The sequence below is a fragment of the Bos mutus genome, chromosome 13 (genome assembly GCF_027580195.1).
Source record: "Bos mutus isolate GX-2022 chromosome 13, NWIPB_WYAK_1.1, whole genome shotgun sequence".
Lineage (NCBI taxonomy): Eukaryota > Metazoa > Chordata > Mammalia > Artiodactyla > Bovidae > Bos > Bos mutus.
Genome location: NC_091629.1, coordinates 71,362,616 through 71,382,478, shown reverse-complemented (window position 1 = coordinate 71,382,478; position 19,863 = coordinate 71,362,616). Strand labels below are relative to the sequence as shown.

At 44.2% G+C, this 19,863-nt stretch overlaps 1 protein-coding gene across 1 annotated transcript; it reads left to right on the top strand.

Moving 5' to 3' along the window:
- The first annotated feature begins 1,411 nt into the window (after nucleotides 1–1,411).
- OTOR (otoraplin) lies at nucleotides 1,412–4,112 on the top strand. The gene is made up of 4 exons (XM_005909623.3): nucleotides 1,412–1,606; nucleotides 1,974–2,113; nucleotides 3,008–3,118; nucleotides 3,966–4,112. Exons 1-4 carry the CDS (start codon nucleotides 1,492–1,494, stop codon nucleotides 3,987–3,989), a joined length of 390 nt encoding a protein of 129 aa, XP_005909685.1. The 5' UTR covers nucleotides 1,412–1,491; the 3' UTR covers nucleotides 3,990–4,112.
- Nucleotides 4,113–19,863: the final 15,751 nt, after the last annotated feature.

Here is a 19,863-nt window from a genome sequence, read left to right as displayed (position 1 = left end):
TCCCTGGCGGTCTAGTGGTCAGAGATTCCAGGCTTTCACTGCTGAGGGTGCAGGTTTGATCTCTGATCGGGGAACTAAGATGGCACAAACTGCATGGTGCAGCCAAAAAAATCCTGGAAATAATGGGGGAGAGGGCACTTTAAAAGAGAGAAGTGGCCCCAAACACCCTCTAACAAGCAGCCGGCCAAGTGTGTCTTTCTCCTGACAGTAAACCCTAGGGCCCGAGTCTTTTTAAATTCACTCTGTGGACAGTGCCTACCACAGTGCCTGGCACATAGCAGGCACTCAGGAAGTAGTTGTTGAATAGATGGAGCCAGGTATTAGCGCTTTGGCTTTGATGACTTGTAGCGGTGCCCCTCTTCCCACAGGAAAGATGCCTGGAAGTAGGCCAGGCAGGGATGGGGGACAAGGACAACACAAACCTCCAGCTTTACTCCCTTCTCTATTAGCCATGCACATTGGAGACTGAATTTCAAAGATCTCCAAGACAGGAGGCAGAAAAAAGCCAGTTCCATTTTCCCAAACCACCTACCCCATCTCCCCTTATTACTAGGGTCTTAAACACGTTACAATCCATGTCTGACCCGATACACATGACTCCTAAGGGTCCCATCATGAATGATTTGTAAGCATTTGTAATCAATGTAAGCATCCTCTACTTATCTATTATATAAATCCAGATGTTATTAGATGTTTGATCAAAATTATTTGTATTAAGGATATAGATATCACATTTTCAACAATTTTCTATGGTTAGTACATCTTCTCATACATTGAAAGAATTTGATGTTTGAACTAAAAACATTTTTTAAATGATTTAAAATCCTCATAGTTCTTTCAACAATGTCTTCCTGATGCAATAAACCACAGCAAAAGTTACTCTAACAAGGGTGGAGGATTGTCATACTGAGTAAAGTATGTCAGACAGAGAAGGAGAAATATTGTATGACATCACTTATATGAAGGATCTAAAAAGAAATTATACAAATGAGCTTATTTACAAAACAGATATAAGTCTATGGACTTTGAGAATGAATTAAAAATGAATAACCAACAAGGACATACTGTATAGCACAGGGAAGTCTGCTCAATGTTATGTGGCCGCCTGGATGGGAGAGGAGTCTGGGGGAGTCGGGATACACGTATGTGTATGACTGAGTCCCTTTGTTGTCCACCTGAAGCTATCACAACATTGTTAATCGGCTATACTTCACTATAAAATAAAAAGTGTTTTTGAAATAGTGGACTATTCTGGATAGCATTTGTGTGTAAAAAAAAAAGACACAGCGTTTGAGTCTCTTTAGAAATTCCAATGCTGAAGAACCCCTAGAGCCCCGTCACTGCTATGGAGGCCGAGGCACGGGTAGCTACCTCCCCATTGGCTGCAGGGGACTCGCCCAGATGTCTGGCTTTCACATAAAAGACAGGAAGCACTGAAGTCAGTCTCCACTTCCACTCAAAGGGCGAAAGCAATAACAGCAAAAGAGGAAGATGGCAAGACTGTTGTTACTTTTCCTCCCAGGTCTTGTGGCCATATGTGCTGTGCATGGAATATTTATGGACAAACTTGGTTCCAAGAAGCTGTGTGCAGATGATGAATGTGTCTGTAAGGACTTTTTTACACCTTTTATTACCTTTCTATTATATAATTGAAAAAAAAAATATCCACTAATAGCGTAGAATCTAATTGTATTTGGAAGTGAATCTTCTCTAATGTGCATGCGATTAGTGTCGTTTCTCCCGGTCTGTGCCTTTTGTGTCTCAGCATGAAGAATTCACTTGGCTAAGATTCTGTTGGATGCTGTTTTAATAACCTTAGTTATCTTCTGGAATTGAATGTGAGCTATAAACCAGGAGGTGTTAGTCACTGTGATTTCCTAGTCTTCTGATATGCTCTGTGGTTTTTCCTGTTATAAAACCCAGGCGTCCATGCTTTCTTCTTCAAGATACTATTTCATGGTTTTTCCTTCCAGATACTATTTCTCTGGCCAGAGCTCAAGAAGATTACAATGCTCCGGACTGTAGATTCATTAACGTTAAAAAAGGACAGTGGATCTATGTTTACTCAAAGCTGGTAAAAGAAAATGAAGCTGGAGAATTCTGGGCTGGCAGCGTAAGACGAGATCATTTAAAATATATAAAATATCTTGACATATGTTGCCCTTAACTTTTCCTCTGTTACCTATCTTCGATGCCTTTTAATATTTAAAACTAGCTGTTAAGAACAATAGAGGAGCTGTGGCTATGCAAAACTTCATGTGTATTTGCTTTTATTGCATTTTAAAGAAACAAGGAAAACTTCATCACAAAACCCAATGTAGGTTTATCTGCTGTTTTGGCAAGAGAATGTAGTCGAACACATGGGGGCGTGAACATCCCAAAGAGTTTGAACCTTATTCAAAAATACTTGAGTGGATTTGCCAAGTAAAAGGCATGTGTGCTGGCAGTCAGGCTACATTTCAGTGTTTTTAAGGAAACTTTAGCACCCTCGTTCACTCCAAAGAATCTGCTTTCTTCAGTTAAAACACACAGGGGTGGGCCCTGGGGAGGGATGAAGCTGAACTGATCTACTGTCCCCCACTGCAGCTCCAGCTCCAGAGACATATTCTCAAGTAATGGAGAGTTAAATCTGAAATGCACTCAAGAATATGTTCACTTGAATTTTAAAAAATGGGGAGAGTCCTTTAAAAGTTCTTTAAAATAACAGTGTCTATTTACTTAAAACCAAAACAAAAAAAGATACAGACTTCATTTATGGGTTCCAAAAAAGATTTCTGGGCAGTTCACAGATGGCACGATGCAATGCTAAAAGTAGGGAGACCAGTAAGAGTGGGCCACAAAAGAACAGACACGCAGTTTCTGTGGGATGAAAGTTGCTGGGAGTGAACTTGAGAAGCAAGGCATTGGTAGTTTTATGATTCTCATGGACAACAAAGAGGATGCCTGAGGGTTTCCAAAAGAGTATCACATCTGCTTTCCCCTCTCTGTTACATTTCTGGGCACTCAGGTCTATGGCAATCAGTCTGAGGATGAAATGGGAACCGTGGGTTATTTTCCCAGCAACTTGGTCCAGGAACAACATGTGTACCAAGAAGCCACCAAGGAAGTTCCTACCACGGTAAGCGTCCCTGGGGCTGGGGAGAGGGGAGAGAAGGACTCAGAATGTAGACGTAGGCAGGTGTAAAAAGATGCATCTTACAAGCTGCGTCAGGTAAAGTCCCCCACTTCCAAGGGTGACGTCTCTAGACAACGAGACTTGGGAGAGCATTTATACCTACTGTCAATGTGGAAAGGTTAGTGAACTCTCTCTGTCACTAGAGAAAGTGTTTTAGTTGTAAGTTATCCTGGAAATGACTCCACGTCACAAAGAAAGAAGCCAAAATAGTATTGACTGACTCTTACTGACAGGCTCACTTATCAACTAAACACTTGGTCTGAGAAAAATATCAGCACCTGTATTTATCATTTATTTAATAAAATCAAAACATTCTGGAAAAAATTTGAATGCCTGTTTTTGTGATAGAGAGACCCTACTTATGTATGAAAAAGAACCGTCCTTTTCCTAATGCTCTGGGGTCTTGTATAACCAAAACAGAAATAAAAGATCCTTTTTGAGTGACTTTGCAAGGTGGTTATTTTGAAATAATTCTTCTGGAGCTAATCACTGTGCAAAAAAAACTTTAAAACATTGACCAACCTACACAAATGCAACTCATTTGTCATCATGTCTTAGCATTGAACTTGAATGTGTCAAAGAATCATAAATTAAAAGTGTATTTGAGAATTTTCATTTTAAGTAGTTTTTGAGTTAAAGTAAAACTTGAGTCATACTCTTGGGGTTCAAGCTTTACTTATTTTAACTCCAAATTTCCCTTTGATTATGTATGATTTTAAATAAAGAATGTACATCTGTTTTTTGGTCCTGCATGCTCAGCTCAGTCTTTTTTCGCTTTTTTTTTCCCTAGGATATTGACTTTTTCTGCGAGTAAGAAGTTAGACAAATTCACCGATAGAAAGGAAACTTCAGAAATAAAGGAAAAAAACAAAACAACCAAAAAATACCTGTCCCTGTTTTCTGACTTTTGTTTCAAGGGTTTGACTTGAGCCTGGAGATGGCAGATAAAGGGGAGAGGAGAGGAGAGGGTGAAGGAGGAAGAAGGAAAGGAAAATGGGAGGGGGAATGTTCTCCTGGTCTGGTCTTCCAGACTACATGGAACTGGCTGACGTTTGCCTCAAATGGGTGAGTTGAAAGCAGAGAATTAGTTTTTCAGCCTAGAGCCTTCTCTTACAAAGGGATCAAATAGAAGATGGTTCATTTATAGTTATTTCTAAATAGTAATTCTTCCCAGCTCTTTGGATCCTTGAATAAACTTAAGGTCATGGTTCTTTTTTTTGGACATGATGTCTTCTAGTCTCTCTGGCCAGCTGCAATATTATAATGTACCCCAATGGACATAATATTTGATGCCTTTGGGGTGTGAAGCTGCTGGAGGAGAAAAAGAACTGTTGGACTATGCTTCTAAATTTCTTTTAAAAAAATGTCTCACAAATTATTTCAGTTGAATAACTTTACCTTCTGAACAATAAATTTACCTCTCCCCAAATTTTAAATAATGTAAAATTTTAATTCAATAAATTTTAATTTTAATAAAGTTTAAATAATTGTAAATTTAAATTAAACTTTTAAATTTTAAATTAGTTTAAGTGGTGGGGTACTTTATGAAATATTTGTAATATAATAATTTCCCCTTATTATGTGCTATTACTGGATATTATTCAAGCTTCAAATCAAACTATTAAAAAAAAGTCTGTGGGTTATTTTGTCCACTTCTATTTCAACTTTGAATATCCTCTTCCCTAAGTCAAGGGTAATATGCTAAGACATCTGGTGAGGGGATTCAGGTTTGGTAATCCTGACGGACCCACAAGTTTTTTCACAGTCAACTGGAAATCAGCTTTGATTGTGTGTTACTACTGTAATTCTTTTGATGTAGTCATGAGCTTTTGTTTGTTTGTTTACATGTAATTAAAATGCCTGTGCTACACTCAAAATTTTCACAATTTCCGAGTTAAAAATGTTTAAAAACACTTTCAGCTTGAGGAATAGAAAGTCTGGGAGGTGGGAGTTGGGAATGAGATTTGTTCCCGTTTTCTGCGGTCTGATCATCCCACAAGCATAGAGAGGAGGATTTTTAGGACAGGTTGGAGACTTGGACCCCAGGGTCATTTTACAGCTGTGTCCACTGTGACTTTGGGTGAATATATTTTTGCCAAACTCTTATGGAGGTCAGTCGAATAAAATGGTATCCCCCAAGTAAAAGCCCCTTAAACCCAAACCTTTTTTTTCTTCTTTTTTTTCTATTCACTTTATTCCTAAAATCTTTCAGGCAGCATCTAGATCTCTCAACACAATTTTAAGGCAAGAGGCATTTATCCAACCTCTGTTTCTATCTGCCTGTTACTTGCTGTCCTCCCCTGATTCCAGATACCCCATCACCTCTCAAGACATCCAGCACCCCCACTGTGCCGTCAGTCTACCCAGAACCCCCATCTGCCCAGGCTCAGGCATCCAGCCTCACTCCTCAGGTACAGGGCTTCCAGCTGTAGGCTCCCTCCTGGCCCAAATCTGCTCCCACCCTCAGGACTGGTCTCATCCAGAAATTCAGAGCTCATTGACTGATTCAAATCTCCTGCGGGCTCACCTGCTGGAAAAGAAGGAAAACTCTTGCAGGAACTTTAAATACCATCTAGGCTCTGGGAAGGAGAAGGCAATGGCACCCCACTCCAGTACTCTTGCCTGGAAAATCCCATGGATGGAGGAGCCTGGTGGGCTGTAGTCCATGGGGTCGCTAAGAGTCAGATACGACTGAGCGACTTCCCTTTCACTTTTCACTTTCATGCATTGAAGAAGGAAATGGCAACCCACTCCAGTGTTCTTGCCTGGAGAATCCCAGGGACGGGGGAGCCTGGTAGGCTGCCATCTATGGGGTCACACAGAGTCAGATACGACTGAAGTGACTTAGCAGCAGCAGGCTCTGGGAAAGCAAAAAGTCATCCCTGGACCAGTAGGGGCAGGGCCTCACCTGGGAGCTGGTTAGAAAGTGGAGTCTCAGGGCCCACCGCAGACCTTCTGAATCAAAACCTGCATCTTAACAAGACCCTCGGGGATTCACGGACACATCGTAGGAAGGGGAAAACTTCCTTCTACCCTTCTCGACTCTGTGGCTGGACCTAAGAGTTAAAACTGTTGTAGGACAGGTAAATAGGAAAAAAGCGTACACATTTAATTCATAAGATTTATGGAAGGATAAGGAAATAAGATGAGATTTGGACATGGGTAGCACAGACAAGTCGGTTCCACGAGCCCACTTAGGGAGAGGGAGGCGGCCTAGGGCAGGGCAGTGGGTACCAGTGCGAGTGAGGGACCTCCCTGGTGGTCCAGTGGCTAAGACTCCTCCTAATGCAAGAGGCCCAGGTTTGAGCCCTGCTCAGGGAACGGAGCTCACATAAATCACATAGATCTCAACTAAAAAAGATTCCTCATGCCACAACTAAGACCCAGTGCAGCCAAATAAATTTTAAAAAACCTTTTTTTAATTGAAACTATAAAGTTAATTTTTTTCCCCAAAAGTGGGTACCACTTCAGGATGAGGCCAATACGGAAAGCCCGTGAAGGTGAAAAGAGTCAGAACATGGGGGGTGCTGGCAGGCAAAAACTTGAAATCTTTTTTTAAGGATGTGTGGAATGGGTGGCTCAGAAAAGCTGGGTGATGAAAGCAGAGCCCAGGGCACCCAAGAAGAGGGTGGAAAAAAAAAAAAAAAAAGAAGAGGGTGGGCTGCACAGCTTAGTGCTGCCATTTCCTAGCTGTGCACGTGCTTGAATAAGGTCCTAACCTCGAGGAACCTCCATTTTCTTGACTACAAAAGGGATTATGGACAGTCTAGTGGCAATTACTGGCAGTCTAGTGGTTAAGACCCCATGTTTCCAAGGCAGGATCAGTGAGTTCAATTGCTGGTTGGGAAACTAAGATCCCACATGCCATGTGCTGTGGCAAAAATAAAATAAAAAATGCAGACTTAGAGAACAAACTTACGGTTGCTGGTGGGGAAGGATGGGAGGAAGGGGTGGTTAAGGAGTTTGGGATCAACATGTAAACCCTGCTGTATTGAAAATGGAGGACCAACAAGGTCCTACTGTGCACAGGGGACTCTGCTCAACGCAATGTGGCAGCCTGGATGGGAGGGGAGGGGGAGGAAGAATGGGTACGTGTATACGGATGGCTGAGTCCCTTTGCTGTCCGCCTGAAACTATCACAACATTGTTAATTGGCTATACTCGAATATAAAATAAAAAGGTTTAAAAAAAAAAACAAAGTAAATAATAAAAGGGATTAATGACAACTTTGTGGCTGAGTTGCGGCAAGGTTTAAATACAATGTGTGCACAGGGTCTGCACGGGGTAGGACCCCTAAGCGGCAGTCACTATCAGCTGACCCGAGAGGATTTCCGTGGATGATGCCCTTCACTCCTACACTTGTGCTGTAACCTACCGGACGCTTCACTGATCAGACACTGCATTTCCCCATCAGACCATCTGGAACGTCTACAGCAAAGATATTTGGAACACTTTCCAGATTGCATACTTTTAAGTAGTTTTATTTATTTTTTTTAATCACCTAAAATTGTCTGACAGTCCCAAGTCATTTCAGGGCCATGGTGTGAAATATGTGTGTATAATTTTTTTTCAAGACTATTTTTTGTTTATTTAACTCTGCCATATGTACTTTTACATATATATTCTTTTACATATTGCATGCATAATTTAGATTCAAGGTCCCAGTTCTGGTCACAGCCATTCATCAGCATCAGCATGTAAGGGTCACCACACCTTAGAAAGATCAACATGTATAATTTGCTCACCCATGAGACCTACAGTCAGATAAGTGTCAGCGTGTAAACTAATCATATTAAGGTTGTCTCATTTGTGTATCTCCATCCTAGCAGGGGTGTAAACAGCAGCATCTCTTGGGAAATCCACCTCATGGTGGGGGAAGGGTGCCCCACCAGAGCATGGTCCCTTGGGTCCACAGCTTGAGGGCAGCTGCTGTATCTGCAGGGCCGTATGCTGTCCCTCTGCTCTCTGGAGGTGGGAAGTTCAAGTTCCTGGCCAGACATTCTGACCCTCATTCTGTTGAAAGCCTTGTATAAGATCCAAAGCACACAACAGCCCAGGGGCCACTGGGGAGAGAGAACTCCTCCTCAGATCACAACAGGGACCCACAGGGAGACTGAGGTACTGTGGTTTCCACTTGCTTTCTAAAAAGGCACGCATGGGTCAGAATGCATACTGAGGAGGACGTTATTCGGGATAGATTACTAGGATGCATAACGTTATATGTGATACATCTTTGTTACAGTAAATACAGTAAATATAAGTAATCTAAACAGGCTGCATTTGGCTGGTTCCTCGTGTTATGTCAAAGCCAGTGGAACTTCTGCAATGGAATCGCCGTAGATTTCAGACCCCTCGAGACTCTTCCTTATCATGTGGGACGCTGGCTCAGACTTCTGTTGTTTGTCACCAAGTTCATGTCCCATTTTAGTCATCTACATGTGGGAATAACAATGCCTTTGAAGACAGCAATAACTAACTGTGGGGGTGATTAAGGGGATTAAATTAAATGAGATACTGTTTGTAAAATCACCCAGCACAGTGCACAGTACAAAGTAGGCATGTAACAAACGTTAGTAAAACTAACTTCAAAATGAGAGGCTTTTAAAATCTTTTTGAGGGACTTCCCTGGTGGTCCAGGTGTTAAGAATCTGCCTTACAATGCAGGGGACATGGCTTCCATCCTTGGTCTGGGAGCTGAGATCCCACATGCTGAGGAGCAACTAAGCCTGTAGGCCAGAACTGCTGAGCCCCTGCGCTACACTAGAGAGTCTGTGGGCCCCACGAAAGATCCTGCATGCTGCAACAAAGGTCCCACATGCCGCAACTAAGGCTGGACACAGCCAAGTAAATACTTATTTTTTTTTTTAAAAGCATAAAACATTTTGAAACCTTGGAAAAACTACAGATTTTTCTAAGTGAATCAAAAGTATATCTTGCGCACCTTTTATTTCCAGAACACTTCTGTCTTTCTCCATAGTTTTTTTGGAAGTGGTTTGCGAGGCATTCTGCAAATACTTAGCATGAAGATGCAGACACGCATATACACAAGCTTGACAAATGTTATATTTAACGTCTGGGATGGCACCTCTTTCCTACCTTCATAACTGGGGAAATGTTTCTGGTGCTCTGTCAAAGAGATGTTTAAAAACACCTGGGCACCAGGGGGATACTGTTCCCTTATAAGCCTCAATGCCCTCTTTCTTAGAGTTCTTCCTGCTCTCACCCTCCCGCATCCTCAAAGGATATTGCCAATGGCAGGAGGCCATCAGACTCTTCCTGGTGTCTGATGTCCCGCCAAGAGCAACTTTGCTTGACTTCAGCGGCTCCTTCTGAGCACTCACAGTTGTGACATATCCTTGGGGTGACCAATAAAGAAGTGGCTAGAGGTCTTTCAGAGTAAATCCCTTGCCGTCCTGCAGAAACTATTAAAGACTGACCTAATTAATGAGCCCATAGATCTGTGAGGCACCTCATTTTCAGAGAACAGGCTTTAGAATTCCCTTTCTTGGCTATTTCCCTGGAACAAACATTCAGCGAATGGCAAGAAAGGGCAATTTAAGGCCCCACTTTGATTACCTGCTGAAAACACCATGAGCTCATCTCTCCCTGCCGTTGGGCAGCACATTCCTGCTGCAATAGCATTCCTTTTTGTTAAAAGTTGTATCTCTTGTTCAAAGGCCTGGTGGTTGGCCAAGCTGCTTTGGTCTCTGCAAACCTGCGAGAGGTAAATCAGAATCTCCATCAGATATTAAGAATAGAGACCCAGTTTTTCAATTCCTAGAGGTGAAGTCTTAAAACCCTTTCCCCACCAGTCCTAGCAACGGTTTTCTTTCTGACTTGCTATGTGAAATGGCGAAGTGAAACAGAGTAACTGATGTGATTGTCAGGATAATCAAGCCTCCAGTCAACTTCTACCAGAAAATCCAGATCATTAGGGTCCCCACCTCCTTCCCTGCCCTGATGGTTTTGGTAAAGACACAGTTTGTGCAAAAAATACTTGAGTCACAGTTGACTTCGTTCAATGTTCACAGTGTGGTTAAATTCAGCAGTGGTTTTTGCACAGTCAAGTTTTAGAAAATCCTAGCCTATTTCATATGCTTAGAAAAGAGGTAAATTGAAGGTGCCAGCACTCTAGGCATCATGGGCTCCTGACCCTTGATAAGTGTGGGCATTTACTGCTTCTCAAGTTTATTGGCCGTGCCCCCAATTCTGTACAGGGAAATAGGAAGCTTCATTCATGTCGCACGTAAACACATCTCTGGAGGGAGTGGGTATTTCAGCTCCGTATGGAGAGAAGACATAGGAGTGAGCACTAGGAGGAAAAAAAAAATCTCATTTCTTCAACAAGCAGCCTTATATATCTGAATGCTGGTGGGGGACGGCAAAGAGAAAGGGAAATCACACAAACTAATACTATTCCATGTTGTACCCTTGAAATACAATTTTTATGACTTAAAGGCCTTTCCACGGTATGGTGTCTTCTCAGCTGTATCACCTACAAAAACCACAGTGCAGCGGTAATTTAATCAGGAAAATGATCTATTGATCCACGCGCTTTATATAACCTACCCTCTAACCCATTATTAACAAAGACAGAGAACGTTCCCCAAACCATGATTTAAATATTTTTCTAAATGGAAATGACTTTTCTGTCACCTGTGAGCAATTGTTTTAATCATTTTTCTCAAGAATAAGTTACACTAAAGTCAGTATGTTAGGGAGATAAAAAATGAGCTTGAGCTGTTAAATCTCTCCCTCCTTCTCCCCCACCCCATCTCATCTTACCTTCCCTCTTCCTTCTCCCTATTTGCTGCAGCATGTGAGTTTATTCTGGCCAAATGAACCAGTTGAGATGGGAATGTTAATTTGTTTGAGCCATCCTATGTCAAGCTGGGAAAAAAAATCATGGACTTCCCTCGCAGTTTAGTGGTTAAAATTCCACGCTTCCAGCGCCAGGTTTATGAGTTCAACCCCTGGTAAGGGAACTAAGATCCCACACACCCTGTGGTTCGGCCAATAAACTGAATGAAATAAAATTACTTTTTAAAACAATCCCATGCCAGCTTTTAGATTTCCACAAACCCAAGGCGGAAACCTGAGTCGTGTTCCCTGGACCCGCAGTCAGTCAGCCCTCATTAATGCTCTCCTGCTGTTTCTCCTCCCTCTTGCCTCCAAAATGACTTATGGATTGTATAATCTGCTTCTGGATCTTTCCCTGAGCCGGAAGTTACTAGTATCAGTGCCAGCACAAACGGATCAACAGACAAAAGCCTGAGCCTTGACTCCCAACGATTACAAGAGACACGCTGGTTCCCAGAACCAGCCTCAGCCGGGCTCGGGGGACAGTAGACACAGAGTGGGTCACCCGGATAGACTGGCAGTGCTGGTCTTCCTGCACAAAAAGGCAGGGGGTGCTGAGGGCACTTGAGTTTCCAAACCCACTGTTACCTGAAGCAGACAGAGAAATGATCCTGGGGGAAAGGAACCAACTATTTTGCATATCAGCTATAAACCAGTATCTTAGAGGAGGTTCCCCAGAAGCTCACCCTGAGATGAGGGTTCATGGACAGTGATTGAAGGAAGAATGACTCCCAGGAGAAGCAGGTGAGGGAGACAGGGGCAGCCGGACAGGGCAGGAGTTCAACAGGCAGCAAACCAGGCAACGCCTTGTGGCCCTGGCTTCTGCCTCGTCCCACCTGGGGCTCAGGTGCAGAAAGTGATGTCTTAGGGGCCATAGGGACCCAGTTGAGAAGCTGAGTGTTCTTCTGGCCCATTGGTCTTAATTAAAGGTTGCAGTAGGGGGATATCACCTCAAGGCAGTTCTGGTTCTCTCTGCATTTAGGTGCTGAGGTACACAACAACCCTCACAAGGACTTTCAGGGCGTCTGGGGGGAGCACCGATTTTATCTGCTGCAGCCCAGCTCTGCACAGTGTGCCCCATTTCACTTCATCCTCACAGCATCCTGTACCAACTGCATCCTATGTGGGCGGCTGCACACATTGGTCGCTTCAGTAGTGTCTGACTCTGTGCGACCCCATAGACGGCAGCCCACCAGGCTCCCCCGTCCCTGGGATTCTCCAGGCAAGAACACTGGAGTGGGTTGCCATTTCCTTCTTCAATGCGTGAAAGTGAAAAGTGAAAAGTGAAAGTGAAGTCGCTCAGTATTGTCAGACTCCTAGCGACCCCATGGACTGTAGCCCACCAGGCTCCTCTGTCCATGGGATTTTCCAGGCAAGAGTACTGGAGTGGGGTGCCATTGCCTTCTCTGTCCTTTCTGGGCAAGAGGCGGCTAATCAGGCCTTTGATTTCCTTCTCCACGGCTTCCATGGACCCTGAAACTATGATGTGCGTTAGTGAGAAACTTTGGTGGGACCAGGGTGACATCTAGTGGTGGACTTGGGATCTGGCATTCAGAGAGAAATTTCTAAACTTGAGTCTACAAGTCAGGGCATGAGTGTCCTTCACAGCATTCAGAATCAATAATATCTGGGTCACCTCCTGGAATGGACTCAACTACACACCCCACCATCCCCTCCATCACCCACACTCTTAAAATCTGCCCACCACATGGCATGGATCAGGGTGGTGTTAATACGCCATTATTGCTGACCTTGTAATCAACTCAACTAATTTAAAAAGTCACACTTTAGGGGAAAGCTGACTTTTCACTTGGACTCATTTTGTATGTTTGCCTTAGATATAGAGCCCTGCAGAGTTTATAGATTGTTTTAGTTGATTTAATTCACTAATAGGAAAGCAGAAATAGCACCTTGAGCTCAGAGACTAGACGCTTCTCTAGAAAACAGTCAACATGATACCCAGCCCCCTGCAAGGGTGTCATGGGGGTGGCTGAAGGCATGGGACTCAGTGTCCAAGATCACGTTTTAAATAAAGTGTGGGGGCGGGGAATGCAGTTAGACAACCTGGCTTCAAGTAACAAGCTGTCCACAACATCATGCAGGAATATGATTAAAGAAAAGAAAGTCTAGATTTCTACCTGAGCTAACAGGGCAGTTCTCTACTGAGCGCATTTTGACCCCATACCCCCAATCTTGGAGACACTTGGCAATGTCTGGAGACATTTTTCTTTTTACTGAAGCACAGTTGACTTACAATGCTGTGTTAGTTTCCGGTGTAGAGCAAAATGATTCTGTTTATATATATATACGTAATTTTTCAGATTCTTTTCCATTACATTAATAGGTCATTACAAGACATTGAGTGTAGTTCTGTGTGCTATAGAGTAGGATATTTTTTCCAAACTTTATATTTTGTATTGGGGAATAGCCAATTATCAAAGTTGTGATAGTTCCAGGTGAACAGCAAAGGACTCGGCCATACATATACGTGTATCCATTCTCCCCCAAAGTCCCCTCCCACCCAGGTGGCCACATAACATTGAGCAAAATTCCCTGCGCTATACATTTTATCTATTTTATATAGAGTAGTTTGTATCTGCTAATCCCAAACTCCTAATTTATCCTTCCCCCACCCACTTCTCCATTTGGGAACTATGTGAGTCTGTCTCTGTAAATTCATTTGTATCCAGAGACATTTTTGATTGTCACAAGTGGATGGGGACACTGCTGGCCTCTAGTGGCTAGAGGCCAGCAATGCTGCTAAACATCCTATTAGACCCAAGAAAGACCCCGCGGAGAATGAGCCAGAGCCAAAGGGCAATAGCGTCCAGGTTAAGAAAGTCTACTGTAAGGGGTGATATTGATCAGTAAATGAACGTTGAAAGAATAATAAATCCTAGGAAAGCCTAAGCAATGATCTGGTCTGAGTTCAGCCGGGGGTGTGTTTGTTTTCTAAGCAACCATTAGGTAGAGTTGGATACCTAAGAAATAGGTCTGTGCGGGCTCATCCCTACACGCATACCCCACGCCTTCCAGCGACAGGACACAGTACAGAGAACCTCCGTTTTGCAATGCGCCTGTTACAGATGACCATCAGCAGATTCCCTTCTCCACGATTTTAAACACAGCCCTTCTGCTTCATGCAGCTAGCTATGCGTGCCCCAGCTCCCCATGTAACATTTTGCCAAACACCTTCATCAGCTCGGGGAGGGCTCAGGGCTAGTGAAGGGCTGACGCATGATGAGGGCTGCAGGCTATCTGCCTTTCTTCCAGCATTTATTTTCGCTCCTGGAGGACTAGGAGACTGCTTAATTGCTTTTCAAACAGCTATCATGCCCTCCTAGCTTTACAGCTTCTTCCAGAAGATGATTACAATGGTCTATTATTTTTCAAGCAAAAACAGCACTCCCTCACCCCTCGTAATATATGCACTGTCAATTTCAATAGCGCCAGCTGCCTTTACCTGACATGGCTCTCTTTCCCCCTTTATTTCCCCTCCTTTGCTGTTGTCAGCCTGTTTAATCTTTCTGGGAAGAGCTTCCTAGGCACACAATTATATTTACAGAGTCTCTATACACTTGTGGATACAATTAAAATTTAAACAGTGCACATTTAGCTTAATGTTGACATTTCTCATTCCTTAGAGGAGGAATTTACTTAAACATTAATAACTAAATGTGCAACGGACTTTCCAAGCTGAGAAGGGGAGAAAGGTGCACAACGCAGCTCTCATCTGTTAGAACTGTGGGTTTGTTTAAAAAAGATATGCAAATGGAGACCTACTTTCACTGTTCACTTTCATGCATTGGAGAAGGAAATGGCAACCCACTCCAGTGTTCTTGCCTGGAGAATCCCAGGGACAGCGGAGCCTGGTGGGCTGCCGTCTGTGGGGTCACACAGAGTCAGACACGACTGAAGTGACTTAGCAGCAGCAGCAGCAGCTGAATTTGAAATTGGTTACTTTATCTCATAGTGGAATCATATACCAATGTAGACTTTTGAACAAAATCCAAAGTTAACCTCTGCTTGTCTTGGCTCATGGCTTGAAGGGGCTGGTGTGATTTTTTTTTTTTTTTGAAGTTGCTATTGAATTTAAATTTAAAAGAAGGAAGACAGTCTTGCCCTTCTCTGTAAAAGCTCCTGCTTTCATGTGACAGAGTATTACAATTTTTAAAATTGACAATCTGAAAAGAAGGAAAGCAAAAGAAGGCTAAGATACACACTAGGAGCTGGAATTTGGGTTTGGGTCCTCCAAATCCTACACTCTCGCGCCTTCTCCCCTCCTCCACAAGGTGAAAGAACAAAGTGAGTGGCAAAATATCAGCTCGGTTAACCACTGGGCAAGCATCCAAAGCCTGGAGGAGGAAATGGCACCCCACTCCAGTACTCTTGCCTGGAAAACCCCATGGTCGGAGGAGCCTGGTAGGCTGCAGTCCACGAGGTCGAAAACAGTCTGCACGACTGAGACACTAACACTATCACTTTTTTACTTTCAAGCGTCCAGTGATGCCCCCATCTCCTCATACAGGGCTTCTGCACCATAGGCGGGGTTGAAGAGTGAGGCTCAGATGGGGGCAACCAGGTTTCCACATTCTTGCTTCCTCAAGTCCTGGTCGCCTGGGTCTGTGGCACAGGATTCAACTGACTGTGTGGACAAGTGGTGGAGCCCCCTCAACTTCGATGGAGAAGTCACAACAATAGACAGGAAGAAGAGCAGGTGCTCCTGACACCTGCTCTATGACATCTGCATCTCTTTGCATGATGGCCTTTTTGGTCAGCTGCACTTCCAGGCAGTCTGGATGTACCAGAGGCTTGACACTCCCTAGAAGGACCCCTTGGGCTTCCCTGGTGGTTCAGTGGTAAAGAATCCACCTGCAATGCAGGAGATGCATGTTCAATCCCTGGGTTGGGCAGATCCCCTGGAGGAGGGCATGGGAACCCACTCCAGTATTCTTGCCTGGAGAATCCCATGGACAGGGGAACCTGGTGGGCTGTAGTCCATAGGGTCGTAAAGAATCGGAAACAACTGAATCAAATTAGCATGCAGTCCCACAGAAGGATCCCTTAACCAGTGACTGAAAGCGTTGGTGTATTGTTTAACAGCACCTCACCCTTGGAGGGAATAACTCCTAGCTGTATCTATCAGAGGTTCCGGGTGAAACTGAGGTCCAGGTGCCTACAGGGATGACTGTCTTGATAACACACACTCCGTGGCTGTCTCTTCTCCTCCCCTGTCACTTTCCCACTCCCCTATCTTGATCCCTGGAATCACCTCTCTAAGAAATTACTTCTACTCCTATCCTTGTTTCTGGGTCTATTTCTTGGGAAACCGAAACCAAGACAAAAAGGATAGACAACTAGTTCCATCCTTAACAGGCAGACCCTCTCCAGAGAAGCTGGAAGCAAAACTGAATGTAAGAAAGCCTGGTGTGCAAAGATGCAGGAGGTGAAAAAGAAGGAGCTGGCAGAGCCATATGTCTTATAAGCCCAGCGGTCCTCATGCAGAAGTAGGGCTTGGCGCAGTGAGTGTCTTGGCATCTGACAGTAATATTTAGAATTCCTTCTCCGCTCAAGGAGAGATGGCAGAAGACAGGGTAGTAGAAGGTTGGGATTCTTCCCTTCAGGTTCCAGCCCAGCTCACTCCTAAATAGAGAAAAGCCAAAATAGCTTCCCCTCCCAACAGCTCAGGTTTGTCCCAAGCTTTTCCCACTTCAGAAGGGCAAGCTGTCCATGGTCAGAACTCCCCATAAGCTCCCATCCCTGCAGGGAAGACAGAATTCTATTTGACTTCCAGACCCGAATCACTTTCAGATTCGTCATGGTAGGACTTACTATTCAAACAAGATGGTTCTTTAATTCCCCTCTTCCTGGTATGAACACGACTCTGAGCTACGAAAAACGTGTAGTGGAGCCTTTGGAGTGTGTTTTATTAAAAGGTAAAATTATGCTTGAAGCAAAGGTTAGGCAAACATTGGCTTAACGCCCTAGTACTCCACAGGCAGGGAACATTTTCTCAGGTTGGGAAGCTGAATAAAATGGCTGCTAGGTTAAGAAAGGTCTTTACTTAAAGGGCAAACCAAAATATAATCAGAAAGATTAAAACAGCTTGAAACAGGTATTTAAAAAAAAAGGAGGGGGAGAAGACTGGTTTTAAGTGGAGATCTGTTTCTTCTTTCAAAGTCTCAAAAGTGCATCTGTCTGTTTTAGAAATCCAATTATTCTCAAAGACAAGTGTAATTGAAGGAATGCAGTTAGATTGGTCCTCGGCACAGCCTCAAATTTAAACAGGAGAAAAGCTCCCAAGGCCCCCTTCCCAGCACGACCCAATTAAGTGTCCTGCTCCTTCATGGCACCTGTTCCCGGGTTCAGTTTGCCAGACCTGGGTCCCATTTCCCCAGAGGACAGGTGGGCTGGGGATGAGAGCAGCCGCTCTTAAACCTGTTATGGGCCAGAAACCTGACATTTCACAGGTGCACTAGCACAGCTGCTTTCCTGGCCGAGGAAGGCATGGCTAGCCGCTTACAGGGGAGACACCCAGGTGTGAGAAACTCTTCGGTTTTCTTAGTGTCAGTATAATACATCACCAAGCCTTGAAGCAGCCACAATACACATTTGTCCAAGGACCAAGTGAATAAAGAGGCAGGGATGTCGTCTGGCGCTTTCCTGAGCCTCTGACCACACTCTCCACAACAGGAAGTTCCAGCACCTTTTCTCAACTTCACCTGATTTAATCAAAGCCACGCAGAAACTTGTTGGACTTGTTACCTGTTATAAAAATGATGTTCTAACATACCCGGATTTAACAAATGGTTTTGCCTCTCTGAGATTTATGGTGGGCAGTTAATTTTTCCTAGATTCACTGGTACTAGTTAAATTTTTGAAACACTGCTTTGTGCTGTGCTGTGCTCAGTCATGTCCAGCTCTTTGTGACCCCAGGGACTATAGCCCACTGGGCTCCTCGGTCCATGGGATTCTCCAGGCAAGAATACTGGAGTGGGCTTCCAGGCCCTCCTCCAGGGGATCTTCCAGACCCAGGGATTGAACCTGAGCCCTCTGCATCTCCTGCATTCCAGGAGGATTCTTTATTGTTGAGCCATCAGGGAAGCCTGAAATACTGTTTTAGTGGTTGGTATGTAGTCGCTGCCCTGAAGCTCTTTGAATGCCCTTTCACGGGCACCCTCCCCTCACAGCTCCTCCCCTGGGATCATCAAGACCTCTAACAGTTACAAATCTAATGCCCAGAACCGCATCTGTCCTCAGGACTCTGCTCCATTTTGAGGGCTGCGGCACTAATTTAGTGGGACTCCCCTCTCTGCACTTCTCTCTAGGATCTGGCTCTTCAAGTCCTCACTGCCTCACTGGCTCTCTGATAGCTCAGACATATTTCATATACTTTCTGCAGCTTTTCTGGTTGTTCTTGGTGAGAGTGTTGGTGAGCAATAAGCCAGTGTCTATCACTGCTAGAAGCAGGAATCATCTGTGGACTTTTTATGTGAAACAGACAAATCACTATTCGACAAGCTACTGGGAGTTTGGTTATTTGCAGCCCGATGAATCTCTAACTAATAAGCACTGCTGGACTTTCCGGTGGTGCAGTGGGTAGGAGTCCACCTGCTAGTGCAGGGCACACAGGTTTTATCCCTGGTCCAGGGAGATGCCACACGCCATGCAGCAACTAAGCCCCTGTGCCACAACTACCGAGCCCGCACATGCTGCGACTACTGAAGCCCTTGCACCTGAAGCCTGTGCTTCACAAGAAGCCTGCACTTAATGAAGATAATCCCTGCTCACTGCAACTAGAGAAAGCCCGTGCAAAAACAACGAAGACCCAGAGCAGCCAAAACGAAAATAAACAAATAGCATTGCTAGGACCCCGACATGTGTGTGATGCAATCTCGTTTGAGCTGTGTGATAGCTTTGGCATGTGGGCAAAAGGAAGGGGACTGAGCACGCTGCTTGATGGGAATAAAGAATTATAAAGAATCTTGGAATAAGTAAGTACTTTAGGGTGATCAGAGAAAGATAACCTAGGTTTCTTCATTCTGGGGGAAAAAAAAAAAAGGGAAGAGATCCATTAAATGTACTAACAGGATGAAAGGGTTATTAGAAAAACTTTGGAAACTGCTGAGTGGTAATATTTCTAAGCCAGTTAATAAGGTGCTGGAAACCCAAGAGGAAGGCATTTCGTCTTAGCTTTGCCATTAAGCACAAAGTCCAAACTTTCGGCACATGATTTATAACCCTGGGAGCTCTGCAGGTTTCATTAAAAAGTGCTAAATAAAGCCTGACACTCTCTCCCAAGCTGTCCCATGGCCCAGAATGTGGAGAGATAAGGGGCTTTTTCCAAGGTCAGATTCCAGACAGCAGGGAGCCGTGGATATGAGGTTAAAGGAAAAACAGCACACACACACACACCCCACACGATATGGGCAGTTGGGTAGGAATAATCTATCTAACTCTCAAACTCTCAGTGAAGGATTGTATTTTCCAAACATGGTTCCATTATCGTGTCCCACCCGTTCCACATACTCTTCTTTCAATGGACACAGATTCTCCTCCATTGAGGGGTGGTTCTCTTTTCCTCCTTCATTTTGCATCCAGGTGGTGGACGGATGCTATGTGACTTCCAAGAATAGGTCATAAAGAGCAACATTGCTTTCACTGGCCCATTTGGGATCCTTGACCTGGGAATCCTGTTACCAGTCACATGCAAAGGCCACAAACCCAGCCTTGACCACCCATTATCAGTATCAGCAGCAGCAGCCATGTGAATGAGCAAGGCTTCAGGAAATTCCAGCCCCTAAACCTTTGAGCTGATCTAGGGCCTC

Bases quoted from the DNA above. Each gene is read 5' to 3' on its own strand.
- OTOR (XM_005909623.3), top strand. From the start codon at position 1,492: ATGGCAAGACTGTTGTTACTTTTCCTCCCAGGTCTTGTGGCCATATGT. The intron at 2,114-3,007 runs GTAAGACGAGAT...CTGGGCACTCAG, and splicing joins GAGAATTCTGGGCTGGCAGC to GTCTATGGCAATCAGTCTGA. The intron at 3,119-3,965 runs GTAAGCGTCCCT...TTTTTTCCCTAG, and splicing joins CCAAGGAAGTTCCTACCACG to GATATTGACTTTTTCTGCGA.